We start from the raw sequence: 15,719 nt of genomic DNA, 5'->3' as shown, positions 1-15,719 counted from the left end.
TTGTTGCATTTGCTCTTCTTGCTGTTGAAGAAAACTGTTTCAGTAGCTGAGCCGTCCACTAAAGTAGAAGCGAGGTCTAGTGTGGACCCTACTCAATGGCCAGCGGCCCAGCAGCCATCAAGAGACTGTCTCTCGAGAAGTACACAACAATAGTTTATTTTCCTAAATTATCCACACCATCGTGATTTTTTTGAATTCGATATTATGGTTAATGGATGCATTATGCATTATTTACCCATGTTTCATTCTATTATTTTTTTTATAGTGCAGTCACTATGGATTATTTTTTACTTAAATATATTTATTGATGATAAAACTATGAATGGCAAACAACAATCAATCATGTTAAAGAACTCGTTTGATAGCGCATGCAAACGCTTATGTTCCGGGGAAGAGTTTTTTTTTCAAAAATGGTTCTTTTCTATTTCTGCTCGGGGAACAATTTCGAGTAAAAGAATTCGTTTGATAACGACACAAAATTTCTACTCTTGGAATAGAAAAAAGAATATAAATGCGTTTGATAACGCAACAATTTCTTTTGTATTTATTCATTTTTTAATCTTGCCGACGGATTGCCGCCGCCTCTCGCCGCCGGTCGCTGTCTCTCGGCCCGCCAACCGCCACCGCCGACGACCGCGACCCGGCCGCCGAGCCGTCACCGCGCGGGCGCGCCGGAAGCCCATCGGCCGCCGACGACCGGGCTGGCCGCGGCCGCCGGCCGCCAGCGACGGCGGGCGGCCGGAGACCGGCGGCCGGGCGGCGGCGGCGGCCCGGCGACCGCGGCGACCGTCGGCGGCGGCGGCGCCGTCACCGTCGGCGACCGCCGGCGGCGGCGGTGGGCGGTGGCTCCGGGTGGTTGACGGTGGTTGCGGCAAGAAAAGGAAATAAAAGAAAATTAAAAAAGAAAATCAGCTTATTTCTAGAAGTTGTTCCCAGGAACAAGAAGCAACTTTTTTTTGCTTCTTGTTTCTGTTCCCAAACCATTCGGGCTAAGTTTTTAAGGAACAAAAAAAACAATGTGGCGTTAGCAGAAATGGGTTTCGTTCTTTTTTTGTTAGGGGAACAAAAAAAGTAAACCATGAGAAACGTAAACGTTTGCATGCGCTACCTAAGAAGTTCATTTGAAATTTTACTGGGTAATTTTCTAACATGAGAGGATCCTTTGAGTAGTGTGCGGAGGCATCTTTTTGCTCAAGGAGTTTAAAAAGAGACAAATATGTTCTTCTTGATTGCGATTGGGGAGGTAATTATCATGATCAACATAATATTTCTATTACAAGACAGTGAAGAAAGACCAAACCTCATTTGATTAACTGTCCTTTTGAAATATGATTCTATAAATTCATGGCCATTCAAAATATTTAATGTATCGTATAATAAATAATTAGAAATTTGACTATTAGATTCATTTAATAAAATGAAAATTAAGTTGTTAAAATATATAGATTACAACATAATGACCCATACTAAAGTTATAATTAAATGAAAATGTGTACTAAAGAAAAGAATATACAACTCATTAACACAATAATTAGCTTTTTTTTGTCAAATAATTAGTTAGCTATCTACCAAATAATTATTTTTTTTAAAAGAGGTATACAAATTTTGTTTCAAATGGAGAAAGAAAAGGAAAAAAAACCAAAAAAAAAGAAAAAAAGAAAAGTAGGAAAGCAATAATCTCAAATCAGGAGTAGCCCCAAATTTAACCTTAATAAATGTTGTTTGATAGAGTATGGGTAGTTTCGTTTCTAATAGAATTGAAATAAAAGAAAAAGAATGATAAAAAAAAGGTAAGAAATAATTTTAGGTCAAGAGTGGAACTTATAAAAGATAATATAATCAATTCAACGAGAAAAGAGTGTTATGAGCCAATTAGGGATGGAAATAGCATGAGCCAATAATATTTGTCATAAATTGACACCTCTACATCATCCTCTGAGATAGTTACATGGAAAAGAAAAGAAAGGAATTGGAAGAAAAACAATATACTATATATAATATTTTTGCTAAAGCAATAAATTAGATAATTTTAATTTTGTCTTTGGCCAAACAGTTATATTTAATTACCTTAATTATTTTATCTTCTTTTCAACCGAGACGTCGAAAATACTTCTTGTGCCGCCGCCCTCGGCTACCCTGCAGGCTGCCTCTCCTCCTCCAACCTCCTCAGTCCTGCTGCTGCTGCTGCTGCTGCTTCTTCTCTCTCTTGCTGGTGACTTTTCATGGTACCCAGAGCGGGACGCCACCTCGTGACTACCCAAGTGAGTTCTTCGATCTTTCTAACGTTAGGAGTTCCCCGCGAACTTCTTCTTTTTCCCCTCTTCTGCGAGGAGGACGGACGGAGGATGCATGCCTTCTTTCTTGATTTGAATTCCGGCCCCCTTTGCTAGAAAATGGGATTGATGGTGACCGACCGGTAGGAGCTTTACCGGTTGTTTGTACTTTGAATTGGGTTGTTTGTAGAAGCTCGGACGAGTGATATGTGCTTGCGATCTTTCTTGCTCGCCAACTGTTTGATGATTTGTTGGCATCGGTTGATTATTGCTCAAGTGGTTCTCTCTTTGTTTACTTTGCGTCTGTTCATGGGTCCAAGGTTGCCCGACAAGTTCTAGAGTTTTTTATAGGGCTCATAAATTGGACAGGCCTAGGAGAAAGTGTAAGCTTGGCTGTGAGAGAAGATTGCTAACTTTTTACCAGACCCAGAAGAAGGGTGAGGCCTGGAACATCTCCGGCTATGCTGTTTCATTTGATCTTATCTTCTTCTTCTTGAGTGTGTACAATCTTGTTACCAACATTGATAGTTCAGATTGCCTAAAAATCTGCTTTAAGGAGTTTATTTTGCGACTAATTAATCATCTGCTCCCTGAATTTGATCATTCTTTGCTTAATGAGGTATGTTGTTATGCAGAATGGGAACCGACAATGAGAGATCAGATTCTGAGATGGAGAAGATGTTACTGATTTACAAAAGTTTTATGGCTAGGTATCCCCTTGGTGACTGATTTTTCCTGCATATGTCCAAATTCAAATTTTCCTTTAAAGAGTCTTTCTGCATCATGTGCCTTTCTGCTTCATTTTGCCACTGTGCTTGTGTCTTGTGGAACTCCATATGACAACTAAAAGTTTAATAATGCATATAATAGTAGAATTTTTTACTTATTCATCATTGACCATCCTACTTCCATTAACTTTCTTTTGTCACATAGTGTCCCGGTAATGATACAAGTCTGATTTCCATATGCTTCTCACGTAGACATGTATCGAAAGGCGGGTAGTATTCTTTTGCTTGATCAAATGATGATGTGGGTCAGCATTTCATTTTATAGGGTCGCAAAGTCTGATGAAGTGGCAGCTGCAGGAAGCAGGTTTCTTGCCAGCTTTCAACAAGGGCTAGGTTGAAAATCTAGAGTTCATTATTTTCTCCCTTTTCTTATATGTCAACATCAATCTCATTCTGGCATCCTCAATGCTTCTCTCTTCATCTTTTTGTAGAACTTGTTCGACGGCCTGCTTTCGACAGAAGTTCAATTTTACTCAAGAGTATTATCAAAGCTAATGAAACAGAGAGGCTTACATCATACTTCAATGCTGGATGTATCAACGCCAATGATGGGTCCCTGAATCTGACAAAGTGTAGGCACAACTCTTTCAATTTCCTGAAATAGCGTAGCACTCGTTTGTTTACTACCGTATGCAGCGCAACAGATAGACTGCCATCACCCAATACCCTGTGGTGACAGTAGTTACCCATAGTATTTTTGTGGATGCTGTATTGAAGATGTAGTTATTCGATGCATTTTCTGCTTTGCTTGAAATTTTCGTCAACACTCTAATTGATTAAATACTTGGCATCTCTTCGACTTATAAAATTATGTGCTTACTCTGATTGGTGATATTATATTTTGACAGAGCATTTTGTCAAAATAGCAACAGTACATAGTCTACAGACTTGAGGATTTGTAAATATATCTTGGGTGGGGAATATCTTATTGCAGCCACTATTTCCTACTTGATGTGTCATTTTTGCACCTGAACTGACTGTGACTGTCTTCTGTTTTCTTTTAATGTGCATACAGAAGTACGTACTTGTGTACTTGGTCTTCAGAGCCTTGTGAATACAGGTAATGTTTTGTTACATAGAATCCAATATTGAAACCTTTATGCAAGAAATAATGCATTGGCTCATATTCTCCATTGGGTACATAATTAAATTTTTGTTTATTATGGGATTTGTTAGCATTAATTGCCTCTAGACACCTCAAGAACTTTATCTTTAGGATGGTATCTGATGTCTCATTGTGGTTACTTTTCATATAGTTTAGTGTGCATTCCTTCGAGAACGAATATGTGCCATACTTTGTGGAGATTGATCAAAAAGTAGGATATTCTTATCTTCTGTATGTGTACTTCTTCCAATCAAGACATAACTCAAATGCATGTTTCAGTTGAGATTATGTCGTAATTACATTATAGCTGAAGTTTTAAATCTCTAACATAAACATCATAATCTGATCAAAACAACAAAATTTTGTCATTCTCTGTTGAGATTGACCAAAATCTGGGATGCTGTGATCTCCTCTAGATGTATTTTTTGCAATGGAGGGCATAATTCAAATGCCTTTTTTAGGTCTAATTATGTTATAACCAGTCTTTTAAATCTCCTATTCATCAAATTTGATAAAAGATCCTGTTTAGTCCCCCATGCATTTATTTTGGTTTCTCTTTCCAACTACAGTTTTAATAGTGAAATGCATAACATGAAGTTTCCTAATTGATGTTTTTCATTGCTCGAGTCAGATTGATGACCATTTTTGTAAAGTAATGCCAAACCTTTGTCCAAAATGATTTTTTAATTTAATGCATGCTGCTTAAAAGGTTTTTAATATATTGATCTGTTAGTCAGTAAATAAGTTGCATGAATTTCTGGAAAGTTTGCAAGTTGATGTTTTCTCTCTTAAAACATGTGGAGCATCTAACCCTTATAGAATACTTGAAAGCCAGAGCAAAATGGCATAAAAGTTTCATATATCTGACCCCACATATGTGGTAAGGCTTAGTTTGTTGTACTGGTGGTGGTCGTTGTCATTGTCATTGTGCAGATGCAAGTGCTTTGTGTATTTTAGAATGACACCTTTTGGGATTTTTGGTTTTCCAGATTTTTACCATAGTTTTAAGTTAGGGGAGGACAGAGAGAGAGGGAGAAGAGGACGAAAGAGATAGGGTTGCACCATTTTGCTGTTTCTTTTTTATTCGAGCGCCAGCAAAATGCAGTTCCTTGCAGACTTGAAATTAAAAGGAAATCGTCACTTACATGAACAGCTTTCCAATTTTGTTGCTGCAGCAAAAACTATACTGATTGAACTTGAGGGTCTTCTAGAGGATGTAATCAGGATTGTAGAAGCAGCAAATGAGTATTTATTACCATCTCAGGATGAAGACATTAATGATAGATTGATGAGGGAAGTGACTATTGCTAACAAGGTGGGCTTATATTTTTCTTTTATATTGTTGCTCCAAATGATATTCTATCTCTGATGTGAGAAATTCAAAATTTCATTGGTCTTTGGACAGCATTCTTTTTCTTGACGCACTAATATCTTGTTGCATTTTCTATGTGCATCTTGGAGCGATAATAGTATCACCTAATTCATTGAGAAGTATAAAGTCAGAAATTAATAGTTATTTATTTCAATGTGTATTTTCAAACAGAGAGGACCCTCTTTTCCTGCTAAAATTAACTGCAGCTTATGTTATGTATTCAGACATAAGATTTGTGTGTAATCTTTTGTTCTGGATGGTCGAAGAGTTACATGTTGCATGATATTCCTGCTGCTGGATTAGTATTTGAGTCTCATTTAACTAGTTTTAATACAATATCAAACGAACGAACACATAAGCAGAACCAAGCCAAAATGTCAACGTTTGAGCCAACTAAATATTATAATTTGGTCACATGTTCTTTTCAGTTGAACCATTTGAGGTGAACCATTTCATCTCAAGGCCTTGGCATACCAAGAAACCTTTTTCATTTGGGAAGTAGCATGGGTCCGTTGTCATTGACAATTGGGACAGTTTTAACTGTCTTACTAGGAAAATAGTATGCTCAACAGGATATTGAGTCCTTGAAATGGCATGTCTTGTTTGCTAATTATCTCTGACATAAAGTTGCGAATCATCTTTTAATTTCTTTTGACGTCATTGTACTGATTTACATTTGCAATCTGTCCTGGTGGTCTCATCATACTTTAGAAATGTCCAAAATCAGATTTTGTGTTTGAAACAGTACAAGTGTTACATGATTTAATGAATCGTTGTTCAAATCATACATAAAGTTGACAAAAACTCATTTAGAATTTTTTCTCAGGATGCAACAATCATGTGTACATAGCATACCTTGTGTAAATATAGTAATGAGTGACAATGCCATGCAACCGGGTTTGCGTTTGTTCTACTGTCAGATTTTTTTCTTTTTTTTTCAATTGGCCATTCATGTTGTTCTATCCTAAGTTCTGATTTTGTTTTTATTCATTCAGGAGGAAACTGCATCATCTGATTCTGGGAGACCTGAACTCACAGACTATGCTACCATGATGGGTATTATTTACAGTATGATTAAACAAGACTCTGTCATGCAGGTATCAAGCCCATTGCTTTTTGCTGAACTAATTGTTAATAATTTTATGTACTTTGTCACATTTCTTTGTGTGTATCAGTACCTAATTTCTGGTGGTAAATCATTGATTCTGACTGCAGGAAAAGATTGTCTCTGCTCTGAATCTGAAGCTATCATCCGGAGAATTAGAAACCTATTGCACTATGTGGTCCCTGCGTCCTTTCATTGATGATGAAATCATGCATCGGGCTTGGTCATTCATTCCTTGACGATATTATCCGGAGAATTAGAAACATGTTATAATGTTGCCATATAACATGTTTGTTGACTGAGGAAGGATGTCGGTGACTATGTAGAGGTGGCAAACGTGAGGGTCAAGTTATGTTGTATTTGTATTTTTTCAGGTTTGGGTCATTCATTCCTTGACCATATCATCCGGAGAATTAGAAACATGTTATAATGTTGCCATATAACATGTTTGTCGACTGAGGAAGGATGTCGGTGACTATATAGAGGTGGCAAACGTGAGGGTCATATGTTGTATTTGATATTTTCAGGTTATGTAGAAGATAAAACGAAGTATTGTTTGGCAAAGAAAATTTGGGTTGGTCATTGTAACATTCTTAAAGCATATTGTCTATTCAAATACCCTCCAATGATCTTTTAAATAGTTATATTAGTTTGACATGTTCATAAGAAAAACTCTCTGGGTACCTCAATGATAATGTTTACCAGTAGTTATGATTTCCCGAACATATTTGTTCACGTGGCATACTGTTTTGTTGAACACATTCAATGACCCTCTAGGAATAGCATGGTATGGAAATGATTTGAGGTGAGGTGTTGTCAAGATTCAACACTTCTTAGTGACCCTCTCTAGGCACCTCAATGATAATTTTTATCAATAGTTACGGTTTCCCAAACGTATTTGTTCATGCGGCATACTGTGTCGTTCAACTATCCTATCATGTTTTTTTTCTTTTGGTTTTGGTCGGAACTATCCTATCATGTTCGTTAACATCTTTATAATACAGGAAAAACTTTGTTCAGAGGACTAGTGGCGGGGTTAGGTTCGGTTTGTGTAATAGTAAGATAATTTTGCTCGCAAAAAAAAAAAAAAGAATTATCAAAAGACATTATCGATAAGTTCTTACATGATTTCACGACAGATTGAAATACCAAAATCTACGTCTTTTTCCTATACATCCCGGTCTGACAACCTGAAAGGCTTGTGGAGCAACGTGCAAGCCTTATGATTCAGTTAAATTCAGGGCTTCAATTAAATTCTGGGCTTTAGTCGTATATGCGGTCATAATGAATAGCAATTTGCACGCAATTATGAATTCAATGGTGACCTTTAATTCTTGAGCTGAAAACTCCCGATGTCTCAGCCAAGCCCCAACTCGGGGTGTAGGTCTCTATGTTTCTAAACCTTTGAGGCGTCTGGCATTAAACAAAAGCCAATCATTAGGGGCTACAATGTTTTAAGCACATACAATTTCTTATGAGAACTCAAGAGCTTCACGTCACCTTACCATGGATATTATTCGTTATGCCTCCCATTTTTGCATTCCATCATTTTTATTTTCCTTTTCATACTATCTAAACTGTAATTTTGTTTCTAACGGACGCTCAAATATGCGCGAATGAATACCAAGATTATCAGAATCAACTTTATTTCTCCCAAATAATTTCACTTGATTAACTTTAATTTGTCGATGCCATAAGGATACTTCCATTTATTTAACTTTAATATGTCATTTTTATTTGTCACAAAACCCAACACTTGAATGAATAAGAACTATGTAGCATTCATCATACCATAACAAGTATCACACCTTGTGAGGATGATCAGGAGATTTTTCTTTTTTAACAAATTTTCTCTATTCAAAAGCTCTTAAATCAATATTGCGAGCTGATATCAGGTCTGGTTGATTCAGTCATGCTCTACGTATAGAATGAACATTTTCATTTTATTTCACAACTAAATGTGATTAACAGGTATACCTGGCGGGTACACAACCCTGAATAAGCGTAACGAATCGAACAATTTCCACAATGTTAGCTCCTGACACTCCCCCACCCTGCACTAGCATGCAGGATCCCATCAACTGAGCCCTGATGAGATATCTGCTTTAGCATGGCCAGGGCGCCGCCCCCGCCGGCGTCTCTGAGCCCTCGTCTTCCTCCCATCCCCTTTTGCCTTGATTTTTTCTTTCAAGTCTCTCTCACCTCGCCTTTTGTACATCTTAAAAGTGATCTGTCTATCGGCAGCCATCTTTCTCACTTTCTCGGTTATCTCTGCTGCAATTTGTCGGTTATACAGCTTCCTAAGGCCCCGCATGAGCTTAGCAAATGTATCTGGTTGCGGCATTACATCTGCATCCATCATGTCCAAGCAATACGAACACGCCTCTTTAACATGCCCATTTGAGAAGAGTGCATGAATCCAGATTGTCCAGGCATAAACATTGAGATCACATCCTTTCGTCACAATGCAATTCCAAACGTCTTTAGCCATTTCAAGTTTTTCTGCTCTTAAAAGAGAATTTAGCAAGTCTTTCAATGTGCCATAATTAGGAGCTGATAAAAGACCTCTTCCCACCATCTCTTTAAAATAATCGCATGCTTCAACTAGATGACCGTGTGCCATGAGTCCATGAATCATGATAACAAAACTGTCCAGACCTGGACTAAGCCCACTTGTTTCCATTTGATTCCAAAGCTCAACACCTTCCTTAATCTCTGCCAGCTTACATGCTAACCTGATCAACACATTGTAGATGCTAATGTCGGGAACACAACCGATCTTCTTCATTTCCTCGATGAGTTCCAAACACTCTTCCAGCTCCTCATTCTTCTCATGAGCCAACATAATAGGCAAATAAGTTGTTGCACATGGGGTATGACCTTGCTGTATCATCCTATCCAGTAGCTCATAAGCATTATCAAGTTTACCACATTTGCAAAAGCCACTAATCAGTGTAGCGTACGTCACACCATCTGCCTCGCAGTTGCTCCTGTGCATCTCAAGCAACATGCGCGCAGCCTCCTCCATTTTTTCTCGAGAACATAGAGCTTGTATTAGAGTAGTATAAGAAGCTGTGTTAGGCTCACAACCTTTTCGCTTCATCTCTTTCAACAGATCGTATGCATCTGCCATTTTGTGCGCACGCGCATATCCACTCAGGAGATTGTTGTAGACCACAATATCTGGTTCAAAACCAGCCTCTCTCATTTGCACCAACACATGTTTTGCCTCCAAAAGCTTCCCTTCTCTACACCAGCCATAAAGCAGTGATGTGAAGTGCTTAATACCTGGTGTGAACCGATATTTCATTTCTCCGAACAAAGCAGCTGCTTCTTTTACACTACCATTTTTACACAAAGCATCCAACAAGCAACCAAATGCATATTCATCTGGCTCACAGCCATACTTGGGCATCTCATCCAGGACTTCTATCGCTTTCTTCACCATTCTGGATGACGCAAACCTCCTCATCAAGATAATGAACAGCTCTGGTGATATCAACTGAGGGTTCTCCTTTCTCATCTCCTCAAGTAAAGCCCAGACAGCACCGAAATGCCTCATTTTCCCTAAAATCCTAACCATTGCTTTATAGACATCATAGCTATGCCTATAACCCGGCTGCTTTGAAGCCCACACAAAGAAGCTGTAACCCAAATTGCCTGCATCACCACAGCGGTTCAACACTCGCTCTGTCAATCCTGACCGCATGATAATTCCAGATTCTTGTAAGGCAAGCTCCATTTTGGGAGCTCTAGAATGAAAGTTCCTCAGAATCCTATATATCTTTTCCACATCTGTGGCAAACTCATCACGCCTTCCTTCATCTGCACAATTGTCATGGATGTTTTCAAGGTAGACAGGGCCTGGTCCAGCTTTTGAGCCTGCTTGAGAAGTGTTGCAGTTCCCAGGTTCGGTTGGTCTGTAATTTGGACTGGGTTGTGACGGAATTTCAGATGAACGAAACTGTTCATGAGTAAAGGGTGTGGAAGAATTAAACTTGGGGATCTGAAGAAGCCACCGGCTATAAATGGAGGGAACATTCAATGAAGATGGTCCAATACAATTTTTGCACAAATGAGGAAGTGCTCTCGAAAAGGAATGCATTTTCACTATTGACTTTTCTTATTGCCATTGAATACTTCGAATCCCAGTATCATCTCTGGCCTCTCATTCTTCCACTCTAGAATCTACCCTGCTTCCAACCAAAAAAAAAAGTGCATGAGCAACGAATTGAGACTAGCGTCAGAAATCTAAGTTTACCATATACTAATAAAGCAGGTTCGGTCACCAAATGAAAAACCCAGCCTTGACAACCAATAACAGTGTTTAGGTATTTCAACATGGTTTCAGGGGGGAAAAATATGTGTGTGTATGTGTGTGCGTGTGTATCCTGAGACATTCATCAAACAGGTGGTGTGCATGGCGATACCACTACATTGAACACCACAGGATCAGCTTGGCGCCAGAAAATCAACAGAATAACGCTTACCCACGATGCACAACCACCAGAAAGTTGAAAAGGCACTGAAATTGCAACACGCTGTGAAGTGCTATATGGAACTGCAAGACGAGAGAGACAGGACCATGAACAGCGAATTATATACTGTTCAAGACCCACTGAGGGAGTGTGTCTCTTCTTGATCCGCACGGGTCAGATTAGAGCGACGGGAAAGAGAGACGAAAGCAGGAGAAATGGAAGCGAAGGAGCGACTGGGTCGGAACTTACGTTGAGGACTTAAAACCCTGACGGTTCCACAAGCATGGGTTGAATTGGGTTCAAGAAAAGATGGATGAAAGTGAAGTTAATCATTATAAGTCTATATATACATACCCACTTAACTTTGCCTAAGCATTGTGCTGAAATCTTTCATTTATCAGGCTGCAAAACTTTTTTTTTTTTTTTTTTAAGTTATGAAAGAAAAGAGTAGAGGAATCTACCAGGGGAATTTAATATCCCTTTTGGGTGTCTGTGAAAAAAAGAAAATTGCGCAAAATTCCCTCGAATTTTGAGAATTTAAAGTAGTATATGGGTGCTTATAAACTTGCAATTGTTACACATTATCCTTTAAACTTTCATTTTGTTATTGCGTAACCCTTCACTGTATTCTCCGGTAATATGTGAAATGCAAGTGACTTCTGACGGGTCAAAAAGAAATTTTCATCTCTTTTTTTTTTTCAAAGATGAACTCTCTTTACCCTTGAATTCTGTAGAAAGAAATGCAAAGATTAAAGAGACCGGAGAAAAATAAACTGGCTTATATATTCATTTATGAGAAACTAATTTCATTAGTAATATTGATAAGAAGAATTGTCAAGATTTTAACGGATGTACTAATAGTACCAATATGATATTTCAAAAAAAGAAAAAACAAACACAACCATATTTAATGAGAAAAGATGAAATTACAAAATTTAAATAATCATGTGAAATAGTTGACTCATTTAGAAAAAAGTTATTGATCAATAAAATGTTTAGAAATATCACTTTGCATTGTGATAAATCATTTCCTTTTATAAGTTGAGGACATCATTTTCTTTTATAAAATGTATTTTATTTTCATTAATCAATGATTTTTCACGTTGATTAAACATTTATATATACTTAGTGAGAAACCAATTTTTTACGTTTACAATTTTGCTGTCGAGGCATCTTTCCTATTTATTTAAATTGTGTTTATCTGTTTTCCTAAAATATCTTATTTAGTTTTGGAGAAGTGGTCATATTAAACAACTTTTTATTATTTTGTATAGATAGCGTACTCGCCTTATTTCCGCTCCTCATTTGACTTTAACACTCCCTTTTATGGTATATTGATTATACTACCCCTCATTTTTTCCATGTTGTACTCACAAAGAGTCAAAAGTGAAGCCTATTTGAGATTTTTTTTATTCGTTTCTTCTTCTTCTTCTTTTCCACTTTCCTTTTCCATCTTGGTGATTTTCTTGATTAAGAACTTTTCGATCTAATGATGTCGCCTTCTTTTATGATTGAGGGTGAGCATCAATCTAGGGTCAACCTTGGACCAACCCTTAGTCAGCCCAACCTTGCAAATTCTGGTCAAGTTCTCGAGAGGATCAATTTTTATCCTGAAATCTCTTGATCAACACCGTGTGAATTGATCATCGATTTTGGGAGCTTAGGTTGATTCAACTCAAACCAACCCCGATTATATGCATCATATATTATATTTATATATAATATATTTTAGATATATTATTTATGATATGTTAAAAATCGATTCTAAAGAGCGATCCCTAACTTAGATAGTGTTACTCTAACTTAAACGATGTTAAATGGCATTAAATGGCATCAAACAGTGCCCTCCTTCTTAGTACTCTTGTTCTCCTTTCCTTTTTATCCTCTTCTTTCTTCTTTATCCTCTTCAATTTTTACTTGAAAGAAACAACTTTTTGCTCGTGAGCAATCTCGCCCGCTCAGCCACGCAACGCTAACCACACTTGACACTCACCTCACTCGCCACTCGACGCTCACGCGGCTTGCCGCTTGCCTCTCTTCTCTGGCCTTGCTCGTCTCCGAATAATTGAAGGAAACAAAACCTTAATTAATAACCCTATTTGCTTGTGAGCAACGCTCGTTGTTCACTACTCATCTTGTAGCTTACCTCTGTTCGCATGCATCACGATTCGCTCTCATCTCGTGACTCGTCCATGTTGATGGATTTGTAATTTGAAATAATAGGTTCGTCTTTTTTGAGAATACAAAAAATGAAACAAAATAATTATCGGTTAGTCCCGGATTAATCCTAAAATTGGACCAAACCCATAGGGTTGGTCCGATCCTTGGTCCCCGCCTCAATCGAGTTAGTCCTTGGTCCCAAAAATTGGGGACTAATATTGTGCAAGTTGATCTCTAGATTAAGTGTTGGACCAGCCCAACTTGGATCATGATCACTCCTACCCACGATGATTCCTTGATAAGAATGTCAAGCTCTTTATCCTCTTAGATAGCCAGTTGTAGATGCATAAGAGTTATCCTCTTTACATTCAAATCTTTGCTCATTGGCTCAAGCGCCTCAATCATTTCGTTTAATTTTCAGAAATCATCGCTAGAATCAAAGTATGCCGTAGAGAATTACATCTCAAAGAAGCTTGTGCTTGCATAGGGTGATTTTGCTAGACACGCCAAAGGTTTTCAAGGGGTGATGGTGAGGTAGAGAGGAAGCCCGTGAGGCTCTGTGAGACCACCCATTATTGGTGTGCATGGAGGTATCAGAGGTGGAAGATGAAAAAGCACCGGCAATATGCTTCAACTTAAGCGAGAGCAAGAAGGAAAGTGAAAGAAAATGAAGAAACAAATTCAAAAAAGGACCCTACAAGGGCCCTACATTTGACTATGTAGGGTACAACGCTTAAAGGAGAAAAAAGCAATGGGTAATATGATCAATACATGTAAAAGTACGTGTTTAAGCCACATAAGAAGTAAAAACACTGCGATCCTATGATATTATCATTTATATCAGTTTTTCAACTAAAGAAGAGCGTGGGATGAATGTATACTTTTGTCCCTCAAAGTTCATATACATTGCACACGCTAACAGAGGAAAAAATAACGCGTTAATGACTATAACAAGCGAACATTCAAATGGATATTGCGTAGTTGCATTATTCGTAAAGTTTTATGGGTTGTAATTTTCAAGAAACAAAGGGACAATTGCCAAAGTTTATCCTCAATTTTATTTGCCACATCATCTGTCATCCTCAGTTTTCACGACACAAAAGTAACCAAATCCAAGACATGGTTGCTGATCCTTATGTCTACTTCCGTTCTTAATAAAGCTTCCTTCCCATTGATTATCACTCATTCCTCAGCTCCCTCGTGCTAATGAAATGCAGCAGGGCAGTGATTTTCATTCCCAATTTCTTTCTCCGTTTCACCTCATTCCAAGTAACCAAACGGCACCAAAGAGTGAGATTGGGGCTTCTTTGCCAATAAAATTGCCTTAGTTATGAAGAAATTGTGCTCATTTCGACTCCATATCCGGTTAATTCAGACAGCTTGGAGCCTGAAAGGTGCAACGCCACGTTTTTTTTTTTTTGGTCAAAATAGAAGTGACTATTACTTAATTAAGAGAAGTCTTACAAACCACAGAAGGGGAAAGATCTGCGCATAATATATTCCATAGGGGGAGAGGGGGAAGACACCCATTACGTGGGAGGGTGTTTTGTCGATGGTGTCGAGCAATCCAATCCGCTGCTGCATTAGTTTCTCGTGGGCTATAAATCACCGTGAAGTCATTGTCCCGTTGAAGCCCATGCTTACACCTGTGAACAATTTCTTTAAGGTCCCATGTATGTGCGGCCCAGCCCATGACCATTTCTACCTGCAGCAGAACAACGCCGCTTTCTATGAAGTAGCTTCGGTTGGACTTCCAAGATCTCGCACGTGGTTCGGCTTGAGTTCGTGCAGAAACGAAATCCCGTGAAGAATTGCTTGAGCTTCGCTTCGCCTCCGCCGAGGAAACCCTAGCTGTTGCCGCGGCCGCCGAGCACCCTACCGCCGCATCTCGTGCTATACCGGCGAAGAGCAGAGGAAATCTCCGGGTCTCCACGACGCATCTACATTCAACTTCAGGTTTTGCCCTTCCGGAGGCCTCCAGTGCGCGGGTGAGTTTTGATTGAGATCTTGCTCGCCTTTTGTCGATCTACCCGTGTTGAGCGTGTACTGTTGTTCCTTTGCTATTAACAGCAGATCTGCTGGTTGGGGTTCCTTTGCTCGGAAGATCCGGTTGTTTCTCGCCTTCCAGATGTTCCACAGGATCGACTAATGAGTTCACGAGCGGGTAAGTTCTGATCTCTTCGGAAAGCTGTTAGAAGCCACTGATCCGTGCGATTGATGTTGTTGTTTGGCCTGATCTGCTCAAAAATCGGGTCTTGCCATACTCGCTTTGTCCATTTACAAAGAAATAGCAAGTGCTCTGTAGTTTCCATACTCGAACTGCACACCGGGCATCGTGGGTCGCTTACAATTTTTCTTCTATATAGGTTTTCCTTCGTCGGGAGGGCGTTTTGGCATAGGCTCCAGATGAAGAAGCGAACCTTTGGAGGCACATCAAG

The 15,719-nt window shown here is 38.8% G+C and overlaps 2 protein-coding genes across 9 annotated transcripts in view; one reads left to right on the top strand and one right to left on the bottom strand.

Moving 5' to 3' along the window:
* The window catches only part of LOC104414051, a 34,480-nt gene extending 27,249 nt beyond the window's left edge, over positions 1–7,231 (top strand). For 3 of the 7 annotated variants that reach the window (XM_039298920.1, XM_039298921.1, XM_039298922.1), the window contains 4 exons: positions 4,080–4,121; positions 5,342–5,481; positions 6,534–6,635; positions 6,754–7,231. In XM_039298920.1, coding sequence (XP_039154854.1) covers positions 4,080–4,121; positions 5,342–5,481; positions 6,534–6,635; positions 6,754–6,882 — 413 coding nt within the window. In that variant the 3' untranslated portion in view covers positions 6,883–7,231. Of the gene's footprint in view, positions 1–2,098; positions 2,262–2,306; positions 2,417–2,699; positions 2,771–2,908; positions 2,984–3,326; positions 3,395–3,492; positions 3,634–4,079; positions 4,122–5,341; positions 5,482–6,533; positions 6,636–6,753 lie in introns of those variants that run through there. The other 4 variants (XM_039298918.1, XR_005545253.1, XM_039298919.1 and 1 more) reach the window with 4 other exon arrangements.
* A 590-nt stretch (positions 7,232–7,821) lies between these two features.
* Positions 7,822–11,494, bottom strand: LOC104414049 (pentatricopeptide repeat-containing protein At3g49730). 2 transcript variants are annotated; one of them, XR_005545227.1, is made up of 3 exons: positions 11,134–11,494; positions 8,621–10,836; positions 7,822–8,056 (listed from the first exon to the last, which is right to left on the bottom strand). XR_005545227.1 is itself a non-coding variant. In XM_010025045.3 (2 exons), exon 2 carries the CDS (start codon positions 10,746–10,748, stop codon positions 8,721–8,723), a length of 2,028 nt encoding a protein of 675 aa, XP_010023347.2. In that variant the 5' UTR covers positions 10,749–10,836; positions 11,134–11,494; the 3' UTR covers positions 8,568–8,720. The 2 variants fall into 2 exon arrangements, 1 of the variants encoding a protein (XP_010023347.2); XM_010025045.3 differs by lacking the exon at positions 7,822–8,056 and having other exon boundaries at positions 8,568–10,836.
* Positions 11,495–15,719: the final 4,225 nt, after the last annotated feature.

This window comes from Eucalyptus grandis, chromosome 8 (assembly GCF_016545825.1).
Source record: "Eucalyptus grandis isolate ANBG69807.140 chromosome 8, ASM1654582v1, whole genome shotgun sequence".
NCBI classification, from domain to species: domain Eukaryota; kingdom Viridiplantae; phylum Streptophyta; class Magnoliopsida; order Myrtales; family Myrtaceae; genus Eucalyptus; species Eucalyptus grandis.
This window is presented reverse-complemented; position numbering and strand designations above follow the sequence as displayed.

Bases quoted from the DNA above. Each gene is read 5' to 3' on its own strand.
- LOC104414049 (XM_010025045.3), bottom strand. From the start codon at position 10,748: ATGCATTCCTTTTCGAGAGCACTTCCTCATTTGTGCAAAAATTGTATT.